General features: G+C 49.9%; 1 protein-coding gene across 2 annotated transcripts in view; it reads left to right on the top strand.

The window, feature by feature from the left end:
- Positions 1-8: 8 nt before the first annotated feature.
- The window catches only part of Habp2 (hyaluronan binding protein 2), a 31,668-nt gene continuing 16,445 nt past the window's right edge, over positions 9-15,231 (top strand). For both annotated transcript variants that reach the window (XM_050149744.1, XM_050149733.1), the window contains exons 1-2: positions 9-165; positions 8,504-8,540. In XM_050149744.1, coding sequence (XP_050005701.1) covers positions 109-165; positions 8,504-8,540 — 94 coding nt within the window. In that variant the 5' untranslated portion in view covers positions 9-108. The remainder of the gene's footprint in view (positions 166-8,503; positions 8,541-15,231) is intronic.

Genomic DNA, 15,231 nt, shown 5'->3' with positions numbered 1-15,231 from the left:
ATCCTCAGAGACCAGCATTGCCACCCCCACACCGAAAGGCATAAACAAGAAAAGAAATTGTAGGGAAGGCAAATCGAGGGGCCTTCAACGGCACAGCTGTCGGTCAGGATGCCAGAGCTCCGTGTTCTGCTGCTAATCGTCCTGCTGGGGAAGTCAGCCACTGGGGTGAGTGGTCATTTCAAATTTCTATGGTTGACAGGCTATGAGGGTTTTAGCAAAATCAAGCCATCTGGGTTCGAAGCAAGAAACCTTAAATTGGGAAAGGCTGGTGTTGCCAAGTTGAGTGCTCTGACTACAAGCGCTTCTACAGACCATCTCGGAGACATGTGCGCAGTTTTGTAATGACACACGGGTGACATGAGTCTCCTGCAGCGGAGCCTCCATGAAGTCATTCCAGCAGAGATAGCTAGTGTACACAAATGTCCTACGTTGTGGATGAAATCTGGTACGCACCTCAAGGACCCCTTTGTCCCTACGAAAGCAGGTGGGGGGCACCAGCCCTAACACACCCATCAGACTCTCCAGCCCTCCCAGGACACTAAGAAAAGAACCCCTGGGATTCGGCCCCAGAAGGTTCCCTGGTGGCTCAGGTGAGCCCAGCAAAGGGTCTACTTAACTGCATCCAACTTGAAGCCCTGTGACTAGTATTCTTCTTGTCTTTTTTCCCATGACCATAGTAGACAGGATGAGGAAGACGAGCCAGGGCCCGAGGGAGTTTGTGATGGGTGAGAAAGGGAAAAGTGTAGAGCTTTGACTAGGGCAATGGAGACCTTTGGGTTGAGATAAGTAAGGGAGATGCTGGCTGGTCTGTGCCACCCCCCAAGTGTGTGCACCCCAAGTCTGTGCACCCCAGTGGTGCAACTTCCAACAGGATCTTTGAGGAAAAGGAGGAATCGAATTCCTGGAGTCTCCATGCTGGCTATAGACTAAGGCCTGAGTGTTGAGCCTTGGATCCAGCAATAGTCTTGACTTGTCACAGTAACTAGAAAATGTAGCCGAATAACCTCCTTGAGCCTCCAAGTAATCGCCAACAACCCACTGCTCATTAGGTAAAGGTCATGGCACCAGAAGGTCACATATGTGGCTCCCAATAAGCCTTAGCTCTTTTTCTTTTTCTTTTTCTTTGTGGTGTTGAAGATCAAAACCAAGATCTTTAGTGTGCTCCAGGCAAGTTCTCTACTGGTGAACCAAACTGCCACCCTAGTGTGAGTTCTTCCCGTGGATAATGTCCAGATGTGTGTGCCTTACCTATGAACAGCAGAGCATAGTCCCTGGGAAGAAGAGACACGGAAGGGAGAGGGTGCGAGCAAGTGTAAACTTCTTGCATCTCATTAAGCACTTTTGAGTTGTATTTCCCTTTGCAGGTGTTTCCTGAGAGACTGGAATTAATTGCAGCCTTGCTCATTAGCACTTTGCTAAGATAACATCTTCAGCTCCCTCTCAGTTACTCAGCTCAGAGCCTTTCCTTCGTCCCAGGGGCAGTTTCCAAGTGGCTTGTTTTAGAAAAGATTTTCTTGCCAGATTATGAGGTGGACAGATGTGGTGGCTGCAGACAGAGATGGCTATCTAGCCAGATGATCTGACTGGTGATTGTTTGGTGGTACCTGGAGCTGAGAGCGGCTGCCCCGAGCTGTATAGAAAGGCGGTGGCGGTTATCAGAGGCCCAGGGAAAGCACCAGCAGGAGACAATTGATCCGAGAGTCTGCGGGCAAGAAGGTGCGACAGGACGGTTTGACGTTCACCAGGATAATAGTCCTAGCTCCCCAACCTTCCCACAAATCTTTTTTTTTTTTTTTAACAGCCAGGGACCTTTTAGGGTTATCAATGAAACTGTAAGTCAACAACGGATAAAAGAGAACATATGAGGGCTAGCCTCAGGCAATGAGCTTGGTCTACTCCAAAGAAAGGACTCGTGCCTTTCACGCATTTCCTTACCCAGATGTGTGCCAAACAGATGGCTGGGGGAGGGGGGGTCTTTTCATGTTCCGTGACCTGGCACATTACACCCAGGACAAAATAGTCACGTTGGATGCTTGGGAGAGTTTGGGGGTTCGTGGGGAGACAAAGCCACATAGCCTGATGGACTGAGGGGCCTTTCCCACCTACATAGCTAAAAATAATAACCAGTTTGTCTCTGAGCACTCAGAAAGTTGAGGCAGGAGAATTGTGAATTCCAGTCCAGTCTGGGCTCCATAGTGAGTTATCCAGGCTGGTCTGGCCTATGCAGCCAGATCCTGTATCCATAATAACATAATAATAATGAACTGATCGCATATGGTGGAGTCGGCCCTCAGTGCCAGCCCCTAAGTTTGCTACAGATTGGTTCACGGCCAAAAGGACCCCAAGTCATAGCTGCCATAACTGCTCCCATTACACATGCAGAACTAAGCCCCGCAGCTGGGGAATGGCACAGTGAAGTTTGAAGCCTTTAGAGGACAGGCCTGGGTCCCTGAGTGCCATCTAAGTACTTAGGGACCTAAGTACATCTCTTGGTGCATGTGGTATTAGCGTGCCCACATCCTAGCTGGAGGCACAATTTGCAGGGGAGAAGGTAATGGGGCTTTGAAGCAGAAAGAAGACCAGTGCGGATCCAAGGGGCGCCAAGTGCATCTTGTTAACTTATTCTCAGGTTCGTCTCTATCTGAGGCTCTCCTTCAATAAACCTTTTATCATCACCATCATCTTCACCTGATTCTCTCTGTCTCTGTCTCTCTCTCTCTCTGTCTCTCTCTCTCTGTCTCTCTCTCTCTCTCTCTCTCTGTGTGTGTGTGTGTGTGTGTGTGTGTGTAGATCAAAGGACAACTTGTGGATTAAGTATCTCTTTCTACCCTGTGGGTTCTGGGTATTGAGTTCGGGTCATCTGGCTTTGTAGCAAGCACTTTCACCAGCTGAGCCATCTCCTTGGTCTTTAACTGAGATTTTATTTAGAAAGCACAGTCACGGCTCCGATAACGTGGCCATGAACTCAGATACCATCCACACGTCTTCCTGTCTGGTCTGGACTGTTTGTGCATCCCTATCATACAATCATTACAGTGGCCATCCCCAGCATAGCTGTGTGCTGTTCCCCTCTCTCCAAAGAAGAAACAGGTTCGGGGTGATTGACTCTCTTGTGCCAGACAGAGTCCCTCTGTCCCTCATTCTTTCAGAAAGGCCACTGGACTGCCAAAGAGCCAGGAACTGCCTTAGAAATCTCTTTAGTGGTTACTCTTAAAGTGGTCGGGACACACAGGCTTGACCACCATGAAATTTCGCTTTGCTTGTCAGCCCTGTCCTGCTTCAGGGAGAAACAAAGATGCTGGTTTCTGCTGCTCTGCACAAAAGGGACTCACGAACGAAATGCTTGTTTGTTTACATCGCTGTACTATTTCACTTCTGGAATCTTCCTAGGGACTGAAGCACAGGATGGCCCATGTAGACCCGAGATTGCAAACCGGAGTCCATTCTCCAGCTCACAGCCCGGCTTTGCTCATCGTGTAGGGCAGCCCACAGAGCATTTTCTTTGTCTTCTAGCTGCCAGGCAGCATTTGAGAAGTCCAACATCTCAGTTATAGACAGAGCTCACTGAGGTTTCATAAAAACTGCATATTAGAGTAAAAGTGAGCACACATTCCTGTGCACACTGTGAAGGGGGGTGCACGAGTCTCCCCAGCCTATGGGTCACCATTCTACACCTTCATACTTTACTGAGGGAGGGGTGAAAGAGGGGCAGAGGAAAGGAGGGAGGGACAGATAAAGAGACAGAGGCAGAAAGAGAGAGAGAGAGTGTAGGTGATTACTCAAACATGCCGTAGATGGTAAAGTATTCATGCCAGTTTGTAGTGGGCCATTCCCCAGTCTCAGCACTCAAATCTACATAAGCCCCAGGGCAGAACCTGGGAGCCACCCTTTGTGAAACCCCCAACACCCCAGAATGTAGTCTCTTTCATGCCTAGGGGTCCCATCCTCTTCTCCAATCTAGGCAGAGACTTCTGGATAAAGGAAAGGATTGAATTCCACTGAAACTTCTCACAGATTTAAGAGGGGGGAAAAAACAACTCCAAAAACTTGATTGCAAGCATGAGTCCAACTCATTAGCTCTGCAGAGTACCCTGGTATTTAGGGAAATCAGGTCGCTGAAGCCACCTGTGTGTATAAGCACAGATATATTTATATTCTAAATGCATTAGGATTTCCAAAATGCAAAAGAAATTCTGCTGTCACAGAAAAACAGCATGGCAGAAAATTCAGCAGCCAGGATTTTAAATAAAACATGCTTTCTCTTCATAATTAATATAACAAGGTTTCCTGGCTTAGAGTTTGGCAAGGATCCCAGGGAAAAACGGTGGGGGAGGGGGCTGGTATGACATGCTTGTGATTGACCCAAGAAATAAGTTCCTGGAACACCTTGTGCTGAGAGGCCCTCCTGGTCCTGACCTTCCCACACTCTGCCACCCCACACCATGCTCCTCCCACATCCTGCCCCTCCCACACCATACTCCTCCCACACTCTACCACCCACACCATGCTCCTCCCACACCATGCTCCTCCCACATCCTGCCCCTCCCATACCATGTTCCTCCCACACCATGCTCCTCCCAAACCGTGCTCCTCCCACACCATGCTCCTCCCACACCATGCCCCTCCCACATCCTGCCCCTCCCATACCATGTTCCTCCCACACCATACTCCTCCCATGCTCTGCCCCTCCCACACCATGTTCCTCCCACACCCTGCCCCTCCCACGCCGTGCCCCCCACTGTGCACCAAGCAATTTGAAAATAATAATAGCAATAAAATTAATTAATCGACAATGATATCTCATAATAGTGCTACTAGCCATTTATTTACTTTTACCACACATTTCTTCTGGTTCAAACTTCCTGAAAAGCCTACCAGGTAGGGCCAGCATCACTGATTTCACAGAGAGCAAAACAAGCTACAGAAACGAAGATAACCTGTCCAAGATGGTGCCCTGGCAGGCCAGCAAGCTGCTCAAACTCTTCTGTCCATAGCCAGTTCTGTGCTTGTGGCCATGGTGACATGGGTAGTCACTCCAAAGACTACAGGTCTGTTTGATGTGGACCCAGAGGTGTCAGGCCAGAGTTTGGCCTCTCAATCCTGCTTGTGCCAAAGTGTCCACCAAGAGAGGAAGTTGTCTCCTCCTGGAGACTTCTCTTCAAAGGCTCAGTCCTGCCAGACAACCAAGTAATTAGACTTCAGTCATGGTTGAATCCACTTCAGAAACCGCCACCGCCTAAGCTGATATCCTAACACTCTTGTTACAGACTCACCTTTACCTACTTCAAAGATTTATTTTTAATACTTGTGTGTACATGAGCGTACATGCATGTGTGTGCACGAGTGTACATGCCTTGTGCATTGTATACGTGAGAGTACATGTGTGTGCACGAGTATACATGTTTGTATACATGTACACATGAGTGTGCATGTATATACACATGTATGCATGTGTGTATTTTGTACATGGGTATACATGCATGTGTGTGGACATGAGTGTGCATGTACACATGTGTGCATGTGTGTTTATATGTGTGTACATAAGTATGCATGTGTATACTAGTGTACATGAGTGTATAGTGTGCATGAGTATACATGCATGTGTGTGCATGAGTGTCCATGCATGTGTGTGCGCGTGAATGTACATGCATGTATATGTGCATGAGTGTCTATGCATGTGTATGGACATGAGCATACATGCATTGGAGGACAGAGGTTGGTATCAGATAGCTCTTGTTCTCTCCATCTTTCTTTTCTGTTCTCTGAAGGGTGGAGTTTTGGGACACGTAGCCCAGACTAGCCCAGAAATCCAAGAGCTCTACCTGCCTCTGCTCCCCGCATGCCAGAATGAAGGACACGCTCTACCTACCACACCAGCTTCCTTGGCTCTCTCTGAATCTGGAGCTGACCTACTCAGCCATATGGCTGGAGTACAGGCTCCAGGGGTCCCCTGTCCCATCCCTCAATAGAGGGACTCCAGACACATGCTGCCACACACCTAGCTTCCCATGTGGGCTCTTAGGACTTGAATCTGTGTCTTTATGCTTGCATGACAAACACTTTATTGACTAAACCATTTCTACAACCCTGGGATTTTCCCTAATTGAGGAAACTGAGACAAGAAGCTGACCAACATCTGCCCAGGAGAAAGCTGAACCCCCAGTTTCCTGGGCCAGGCACTTCATGCCTAAATGCACAGACTGTGATTAGGAGACATGTGACATCAACTCCTGGTCTCCACATGCATGCAGCTCATGCACACACACACACACACACACACACACACACACACACAAGGGCAAAGGGCAGAGTCACCAGGCCTGCCTTCTCTGGCCCCACCCACACCATGGGATCCAGTTCTCCACAGGGCCTCTAGGCACCGCAGTGTGAGAACCAGAGAATGTAAACCATGCTTTGGGTCTAGAGACGTTTTCCTTTCCTCTCTCCTCTCCTCTCCTCTCCTCTCCTCTCCTCTCCTCTCCTCTCCTCTCCTCTCCTCTCCTCTCCTCTCCTTCCCTGTCCATGTCTGCCCACTGTTGTCACATGAAGCCATTCCCAGGCAACTAGGCAGGAACCCAAGTGGGACAACCTTGGGCCTTGTAGCAGGAGAACTGCTTGAAATCCTTCTGAGCCACTTCCCCGGTGTCTTAGGCCAGCTCCTCTCTGCAGAGGGCATCCCCCCAGGTCTCCAGCAAGGAATCCATCTGAAGAGATTGCTTGCCAGCACCTTCTCCTGGGGCATCCGCCCCACAAGAGCCTTCCCCTCCTCACCAGAACATCAAGGCACAGCCACGCTGAGCTAGCAACTGAGTCAGCACTGAGCACATTCTGGGCCAAACTGAGAAGCCCTGTGGATACAGAAGGAATTGGCAGTGCTCTGGGCCAATCACAGTGGCTTTAATTTCTTCAAATGGAAAATACCAGCGTGCTTTGTCTGTGAACTGCACCCTAGCCCCATGGGCTCATTTTTGAACACTTGGTCCCCAGTTGGTGACACTTTTTTCTGAGGTTACAAACAGAATCTTTGAGACATACACTCTAGCTGGTTGATACGGGCCACCAGAGGCACGCATTGAAGGTCTTACTTCTGGCCCGCATCTCCACTCTCAGCTCCTGCCAGCACAGAGCCAACGCTGCACCAGCTACCCTGATGGACTGTGTCCCCTGAAACTGTGAGCGAAAGCAAACCCTCCCTCCATTAGACGGCTTCTGACGTGTTTGGCCCCAGAGCTGTTCATGCTGTGACCTGCAAGTGTGTTGAGGACATGCGAACTGGACCCTCACGCCTCAACGGTGGGAGGAACATGGGGTGATGCAGCTCTGGGGAAACCAGCACGACCCTTATAAAGACTAAAGACAGAACAGCAACTTGAAGCAGCAGCTTCACATCTAGGGGCACATCCCGAAGGGTTGAGAGTGGCCATGTGAGCCGACAGAAACTCCAGCATCGAGAGCCCTCTCTTCTCTCAAGTTACTCTTGGTCATAATATTTACCACAGCAAGAGAAACCAAAGCAGGCCAGTGTGGGCACGTAGTGGCTCCCAAACTCCCGACATGACTGCTAGGAATAAGGACTCTGGTGGAAAATGGGCACTCACATTCCAAGTCTGTGTTGCCGCTTTGGGGTGAATTGATAACTATAGTATTGGAATGAGCCTCGGAGAACAATCAAGACAATGTATACAGAAAAGGTTATCACCGCCCCTGGTTCACTGCCAGCTCTTAATAATTCGACAAGCACTCCATTTTCTTATTTGTTTCTTAGCTACATCCCCACACACACACACCACCTCCTCCACTAATTTTCATCCTTGGATTCTCAAGTCCCAGGACCAGGGGTTCCTCTGTTATTCCCTGACTGTGGAAAAGCAGAACAGAATGATGGGATGGGGGGGGGGGGAACAAATGGTATCCACTCTTCCTGTTTCTGACACAGTGGAGGGTGGCGTCTGGAAACCGGATACCAGCCTGGTGTTAGGCTGGCTCCGTCTGGCACCACAGCCTCCCTGTGAGTGGAAACAGGATCGTAAAGTGAGCTCGGAGCACTTGCAGGGGCTGGAGGGCTGGCTGGCTGTCCAAAGGGCCAGGCTGGCTCCACCAGGAAGCCTCTCTAGATCAGTGTCATTCCTGCAGCTGCTGTGCCTAGAAAGGACATGTCTGCCACCTGCTGGCTCCAGGCAGTGCAGCATCAGCTGTCTCGGGCTCTAGGTGTAGCAGGATTTGAGACCCTTAACCCTGGCACTAGGCTTACAGGCTTCTCTGAGGGCTCAGGAAGGAAGTATTGTGGCAGATTCCAGGAAGCCATATTCCAACAGATATGTGTGTGTGAGGGAAAGGGTCAAGACGTGTACACAGGAGAGGGAGTGCCTTCAAGTATGCCCGCCTCTCTCCCTCGGCATTCTCCAGTGTGCCCACATCTGGGGAATAGTGATGTCTGTCCCAGAGCACCTGGGGAGGGGCCGGCATCTCCATCACACACTCACTGTGTTGTTTTGTTTTTCAGTTTTCATTGATGTCCTTCCTTGCGCCCCCAGACCCAGGTGAGTGTGCCACCACCCAGGCTTCCACCAGCCCAGAGCCAGAGCATAGACATGCTCCAGGGACCGTAGGACTAGCCTGCTTCCTGGGTATCACAAAACCTTTGAGAGTTTATCCAGAAACTCTGCATCTCTGTAACATTCAACACAGCTTTGAGTTGCCAGTCTTAGCCATCTAAGGGAGAAACCACTAATGTAGTTAAACACCCTGACTTTACAGAGAAAAAAACCGAGGCCCAGAGAAAAGAAGTAACTAGCTTCTCGTCCATTAGTGACTGTGGAGAAAAGGGGCTTGACTGAGCAAGGGGCCACCCTACATATTCCATTGCCACATGGGGAAGCCAAGACAGGCAGCTCCAGGACGAGCTACCCCAGCGATGCCCCCCACAGCACCAATACCTCCACCTCTGTTCTTGGGCTTAGCTAGTTCAGAAAAGCCCTAGGAAGTCTCAGACTGATAACAAGGCACAGAGCACTGAGAGTCAGGCAGACCTGAGGGAGATGCCGTGTCTCGCATTGACATGGTGTTAAGATTGCATTCAAAACTGGGCATGGTGTGATGCTTCTATAATCCCAGTACTTGGGAGATGGAGGGAGGCAGGAGGGTTCAGAGTTTGGGGCAGGCTTCAGCTGCTATATAGCAGGTTTGAGGCCAGCCTACACTATAAGAGACCCTGTCCCAAAACAAAACCAAAACAACCACAAATACACAGAATGATCGAATCAAAGAGGTTGTGTCGTATAGTATCCAACACACAGAGAACTCTCCCACCTGTGACAGCCCCGTGGACACAGCTGTTTCTCATAGGCTCTCTGTTGCTCCAAGATTCACTGTTACCTTGAACACTGTAACATGAACAGGGCCAGGCTGCTTGTTTGTTGTGGTTTTTGTCTGGCGCGGTTCCCCACAAAGGTTTAGTCCCAAAGAAAATCACGCAAAGGTCTCCATAAATTATAAGCTGATTGGCCCATTAGCTCTAGCCTCTCACTGGCTGACTCTCACATCTTGACTAACCCATTTTTCTGATCTATGTTAGCCATGTGGCTCAGTACCTTTTTTCAGTGGGGCAGATCACATCCTGCTACTTCCGTGGTCTGGGCAGGAGTGGGAGGAATCAACGTCCTCCCTCCCAGAATTCTCCTGTTCTCATTACATCCTTTCTACTTCCTGTTTGGTTTTTCCCGCCTATATTTCCTGCCTGGCCAATCAGCGTTTATTTATAACATGATTGACAGAATACAGACAATTCTCCCGCACCAGAACACTTTATTTCCTCTGCCTAGTGCCCACACCACAGTGGGCCGCACAACACAACACCTGCTTGAGTCTGGGGGTAGAAATTCTTCTCGCTGCTCCAAGGGACCCAAGGCAGACATCCCCATGGATAATAGACTGGGTTGGTTATGCTCAGAGGACCAAAGCAGGCAGCCTGTACAGGGAGTTGTGGTGCAAGCTTGCATCAAGGACTTACTTAGAACAAGATTGTACCCCACTAGCCAAATCCTGACTAGCCATCAATGTTCTCCAGAAAAGAGTTCTGGCTAGGAAGCCAGATCATGGCGGTTCTGAGCAGGTAACCCAGGTCTTTGCTCCATATGCTCAGGGGATGGGGTAGAAACGTGAGCACGGACTGCAGAGGGAGTCTGCAGCCTTTTCCAGAGCACGGCAGAACATAGGCAGGAAGGCAGTCCAACTGCCCAGAAGGCCCCAGTTCAAACTCCAGGCACGAGTGGAGTTCAGAGAGAGGCCAAGGGCAAGGTTGGAAGGGCCACCATTTCCCCAGCCTCAAACACACATTGCTTAGAAACCAGCAAAGGGTTCTTGAATCTGGGGGGTCAGAAAGACAGGGCTGTGGGGGCTATGGAGTGAATAGAGAGAGAGAGACAGAACATAGAGGAGTCAAGGGACCCCAATTTCAGGTGTCTGAAAAGCAGTTCCACTTGTGGTCCATAGTTGACCTGCGGGGATTAAGCAGAGTCTTTATGGGCCAGGGAGATAGCTCAGTGGATAAAATGCTGACTTTAGCATGAGAGATGAATCCAGAACCCATTCATATGCTAGATGGCCATGTCAGCCATCCTGTAATTCTCACCTTGGACGATGGAGACAGGGGAACCCTGGAGTAAGCTGGTTAATGAGGCTAGCCATATCAGTGAGCTCTGGGTTTGATTCAGAGACCCTGCTTCAATGAGCAAAGGGAAAGAGCAACGAAGGATGATTCTTTATATCCACCTCTCTCCTCCATCCACAGGCGTATGCTCACACACAGAAATGGGAAAAAATCAAGAGTCGTCTTTACCACAAGGCACTTTACTACCCTCTTCTAGAACATCGTATACTATGTCTAACAGGGAGTTTATGATACCTAGGAATTAGACAATGAACCAGTTGAATAACTGTAACGACCCTGTAGACAAAGAAAAGAGTGGATTCATTCATTGTGTGTGTTCGTATAGGCTTTAGTTGAATAGATCACAAAGCATAGTGTCCGAGTTGACCTACAGACAGGAAGAATCTCCTAATATTAGAATAATCGAGCTGATGGGTTTTGGGGGGCCAACGAACTCCCCAACATCAGAGAAATTTAAGGCAAAGACTCGAGTTAGCAAACAACTCAGACAGGAGTGGACAGTGTGGGGTGCAGTATGCCAAGACCCTAATCTCTACAAGGACCCTACAGATAATTTCTGAGAGTTTGGTGAGGGAAAAGGAAGCCGCCGGCTCTGGGTCCTAGAGTCTCACTCCAGGTGCTCTGTTGGCCTCTGGCTGTGGAGTGAGACAGTTAGATTTCAAGCATAACCTCATCTGCTCCCCTGGCGCACGGGGCTGTTCTTTGATGAAATTCATCAGCTCCCTGCTCCCTTCAGACAACAGCATGACGAAGAGACACCCGCTCATGCCCTCAGGCAAGCTGCCTCCTTGGTTGGTCTTACTGGTGCCAGGACATGGCAAGGGCCTTGACAGAGCAGAAGGTGCCTGGTCCCCAGTCCCCAGTGGGTGGGAGAGGAGGTGGCCATCAAAAGCCCAAGCTCTGCCCATCTCCCTAAAGCAGGTGACACACAGCCGGTAGGCCTGCGGAAATGCATCTTCAAAGCTGCCTTGGCTCTGCCCAGCACCACAGGCTGTGCCCATCCATCAGCTGTCCTGCCGCCTGCCAGCAAGGCTCTCGGCTGTACTCGCCTGCCAGCAGGGCTGGAAACGTCACATGCAGGCCGACAGGGCTGGGGTTTGGGGAAGGCCCTCAGAGGAGCCAGCTGTGGCACAGTGATGGATGGAGCCAACTGGGATGACATTCCAGGGGTTTTCATTTCAATCCGCACATCTGGCAAGCTCCTCTAGCCAAGCAGCTGTGAAATTCCCATGGCACTAACTGTGAGCTCTTTCCAAGAGGCCCTCACCACAGACCACAGGAATCCCGGAGAGGGCTTGAGGGTCACGTACTAGCTGAGGATTTCCTGGTGCAGACTCCTTCCTGGAAGCCAAAAGGTCAAAGGCTTTCTAACCTGAGCCACAGAGATGCCAGGCTCATGAAAAGACACGTAGGACTTGGAGTTAGACACACCGGAGTGCGGATGCCCTTCTGTCTGGGTGTTTTGATCTGTAAACGCGGAATGAGGATTACCCTCACCATAGAGGTTGGTAGTTAAGTGAAATTTTGTTCATGCATAATTGCATAGAGTACCTGACACATAGAAAATATTTAATATGTAATAACCTGCCAATGAAATCATTAGTATCAATTCAGGATACCCCCAACTCTCTGCATAGTTATTTTCAGCTAGATTCTGATAAAGTGGCAAGGCTGTGGGATTTTTTTTTTTACATCTAATATAAAAGCCTCAGAGTCGCCCTTTCTCCCCAAGGTTCTCCCTTTTCCAGTAGTTCAGAAGAGGTCTCAAGTAGCCTGAATTCAAACCCTTGGCAGTCTGTGTGTGTGTGTGTGCATGCGTGTTTATGGACTCCAGAGGGCAACTTCGGGCATAGCTCCTGTTTGTGAGACAGACTCGCTCTCTCGCACTTGTGTGTGTGCGCACGTGTGTATCTGAATATACGCATACATGCATGTTCACGTGCGTATGGGTGCGTGTGCATATATGCTGCCAGGCTGGAGGTCAGAGGACAGCCTTACCTTACACTTTGCTCGATGCACAGTCTCATATTCATATTCATGGCAGGCTACCTGACCCCCTGCCGCGCACCACGCCCCCGTGTCCGCGCTCTGTGCGCTGGCACCCAGTTCGCAAGCTTCGGGCAAGGGGCTGGAGGTTAAAATACACAGACACATACAGACAGAGAAACAGTGACACAGGTCATCCTTGAATTCCCCAAGAATGCCCCCTTTATTGTGTTCAGGGGCAGATTATATAGAGATAGCCACGCCCCAGCCAAACCCACCAGAAACCACTCTCCTGCCATCAGGAACTCCTGAAGATCTCGTGCTCAGAGCAGCTGTAGGCACTCAGATCAGGGGATTACAAGAAATTCAGGATCTGGGGTCTCACTGCTCCCAATAACCCACGATTTTCTGAGATGGGGCTCTCATGGGTCCGGAACTCAATAGTGGGTTAGCCTGGCTGATCAGTGGGTCCCAGCGATCACGCTGTCTGTCTCCTCGGCACTAGGATTACAAATTTGTGTACCCCCACACCCTTGCTTTTTAAAATGTGGACTTCTGGGGATTGAATTCAGATTCCCATCCCTTGAAGGAAGGCCCCTTACAGCTACTTCTCCAAAGCAGTTTCTCTAGTCCACCAGAGTGGGACCAGATTTCACATCCCTTTCTACCAAGAAAGCAGTTGGACAACTTTATAGACTTGTAGAGAATCATCAGGAGGTCTTAAAAAGTGCAAATATCACCCCTTTTCTTCCTAAGCATTTGCACTGCTTCAAGCTGAGCCAATCAGAAGCAGAGAGGTTTGGTCACAGGGAATATCTTTCACAGAGGGCTCTGTGCTGGTCGCTTGGGGAAGACAGAAGAACAGAAGTGGCCCTGTTTTTAAGACTCAGGGAAACATCCAAAATATTAGTTAAGCCCCAACAAGAAACAAAGAGGTTCCAGCAAGGACATCCATACCCCGCAGCCAACAGGCCAGTGAGGAATGCCCTTGTATCTTAACCCCCAGTCCCACGAGCAACCCAGTGTCTGTCAAGCTCTATGTGACTGCTGTTACTATTATTGCACAATAGAAGACCTCAGACTTGGAGATGTCAGTCAGTAACCATGTAGTTAGATATTAGCTCCTTGGGTCAGCAGTTTCACCTGGGTTCTGCTGGGCAGTTCTGGTCTAGGCCAGGTTTTGCTGATCTGAGCTGGATTCCCTTGCATCTTCCACCAATGAGAGGTTGGTCTGGCAACTTGTCTTGCTATTGGCTGGCTTTTTCATGTCTGAGGCTTCATCTTGTCATGCTGCTGACTTGTGTGATAACGTAGGCCAGACTAAGGGGTCAGGAGGGTCCAGGAAAGTGGGCAGAAGAAGCAGGGGAAAGGGGAAGGAAGGGGAGAGGAGGAAGAAGCAGGAGAGAACAACCACGAGGTTTCTTGAGGTCAGCTTTAGAGCAGACCCATTGTTTCAACCTGGAATCAGCCTGGACCAAGGGGAGGGAAATGATGGGAAGTGCAGTCCTGCTGTCGGAGAGTAAAGATGCATGGAGGGTGGAGATGCACTGGGACCTGCTTGTCATCAAAGGGGCTCAAACCAAGTCCATACCCAACACTGAAGGTGAAGACACCAGGGTTCCCCGTGGCCACACCCAACTTCTGCTCTACAGCATCCTTCAGTCTGCTCATTTTGCCTCCTTCCTCAAGGCTCCTCAGACGGCAGATTCCTCTAGGATGGGGCCACATCCTACTCTTGTTGGTCTCTCTTTATAACTCTCCGTGTCCCCAGGGCCTTCCACTTGTGTCGAACACTTCATCCATTGTTGGTTTGCTTTAACCTGTTCACACGTGCCGTAGGACGGAGTGCCAACAGTGCAGAAGGGGTGGGAGTCCACCCAAGTGGAAAGGCCTTGGCGACATGCCTGTGCAGCCTGCCCCCCTCAGCTGAATGGCTTCTTCTTCTATGGTGATCCGGAGCCAGTAAGACTTCGCTGAGTCCATTTCAGTCTGGGAACTGGGACCCTCACAACCTGGAGGGACTTCCTGTCTTGCTCTGAGGACTTTGATCCAGAACTGGTGTGTTTCCACTCTTCTTCTGCTCACCGACAAATGAGCAGACTTTGCACATAGGTGTTGAAATAGGAGCGGCGGAGGGGCTGCGTCCCCAACACCCCGGCCGCTTGGCTAGCTCATGCCCGAAATAACAACACACAAACTGTATTCATTTAAAGAACTGCTTGGCCCATGAACTCTAGCCCTTACAGGCTAATTCTCGCACCTGGACTAGCCCATTTCTAATGATGTGTGTAAGCACCCCAAGGTGCGCTTACCGGGAAGATTCTAGCCTCCGTCCATCATGGTGTCTCTGCTCCAGAGAGCAGAGCTGTTGAGTCTCCGGGAGCAGAGCAGAGTCTGACCTCACTTCCTCTTCCGCCCAGAATTCTATTCTGTTTACTCCTCCCATCTATGTTCTAAGCTGAGGCCAAGCAGTTGGTTTATTATAACTTAACCAATGAAATCAACAGATTGATATGACACTCCCACATCACATAGGACTTGACTGAAGTCCCAATCCTACACCAGGCGCTTTGCCC

This window comes from Alexandromys fortis, unplaced genomic scaffold, assembly GCF_014885135.2.
Source record: "Alexandromys fortis isolate MF-2015 unplaced genomic scaffold, M_Fortis_MF-2015_v1.1 scaffold_16, whole genome shotgun sequence".
Classification (NCBI taxonomy): domain Eukaryota; kingdom Metazoa; phylum Chordata; class Mammalia; order Rodentia; family Cricetidae; genus Alexandromys; species Alexandromys fortis.
Note: the sequence above shows the minus strand (reverse complement) of the source record. Positions and strands in the feature narration are given on the sequence as shown.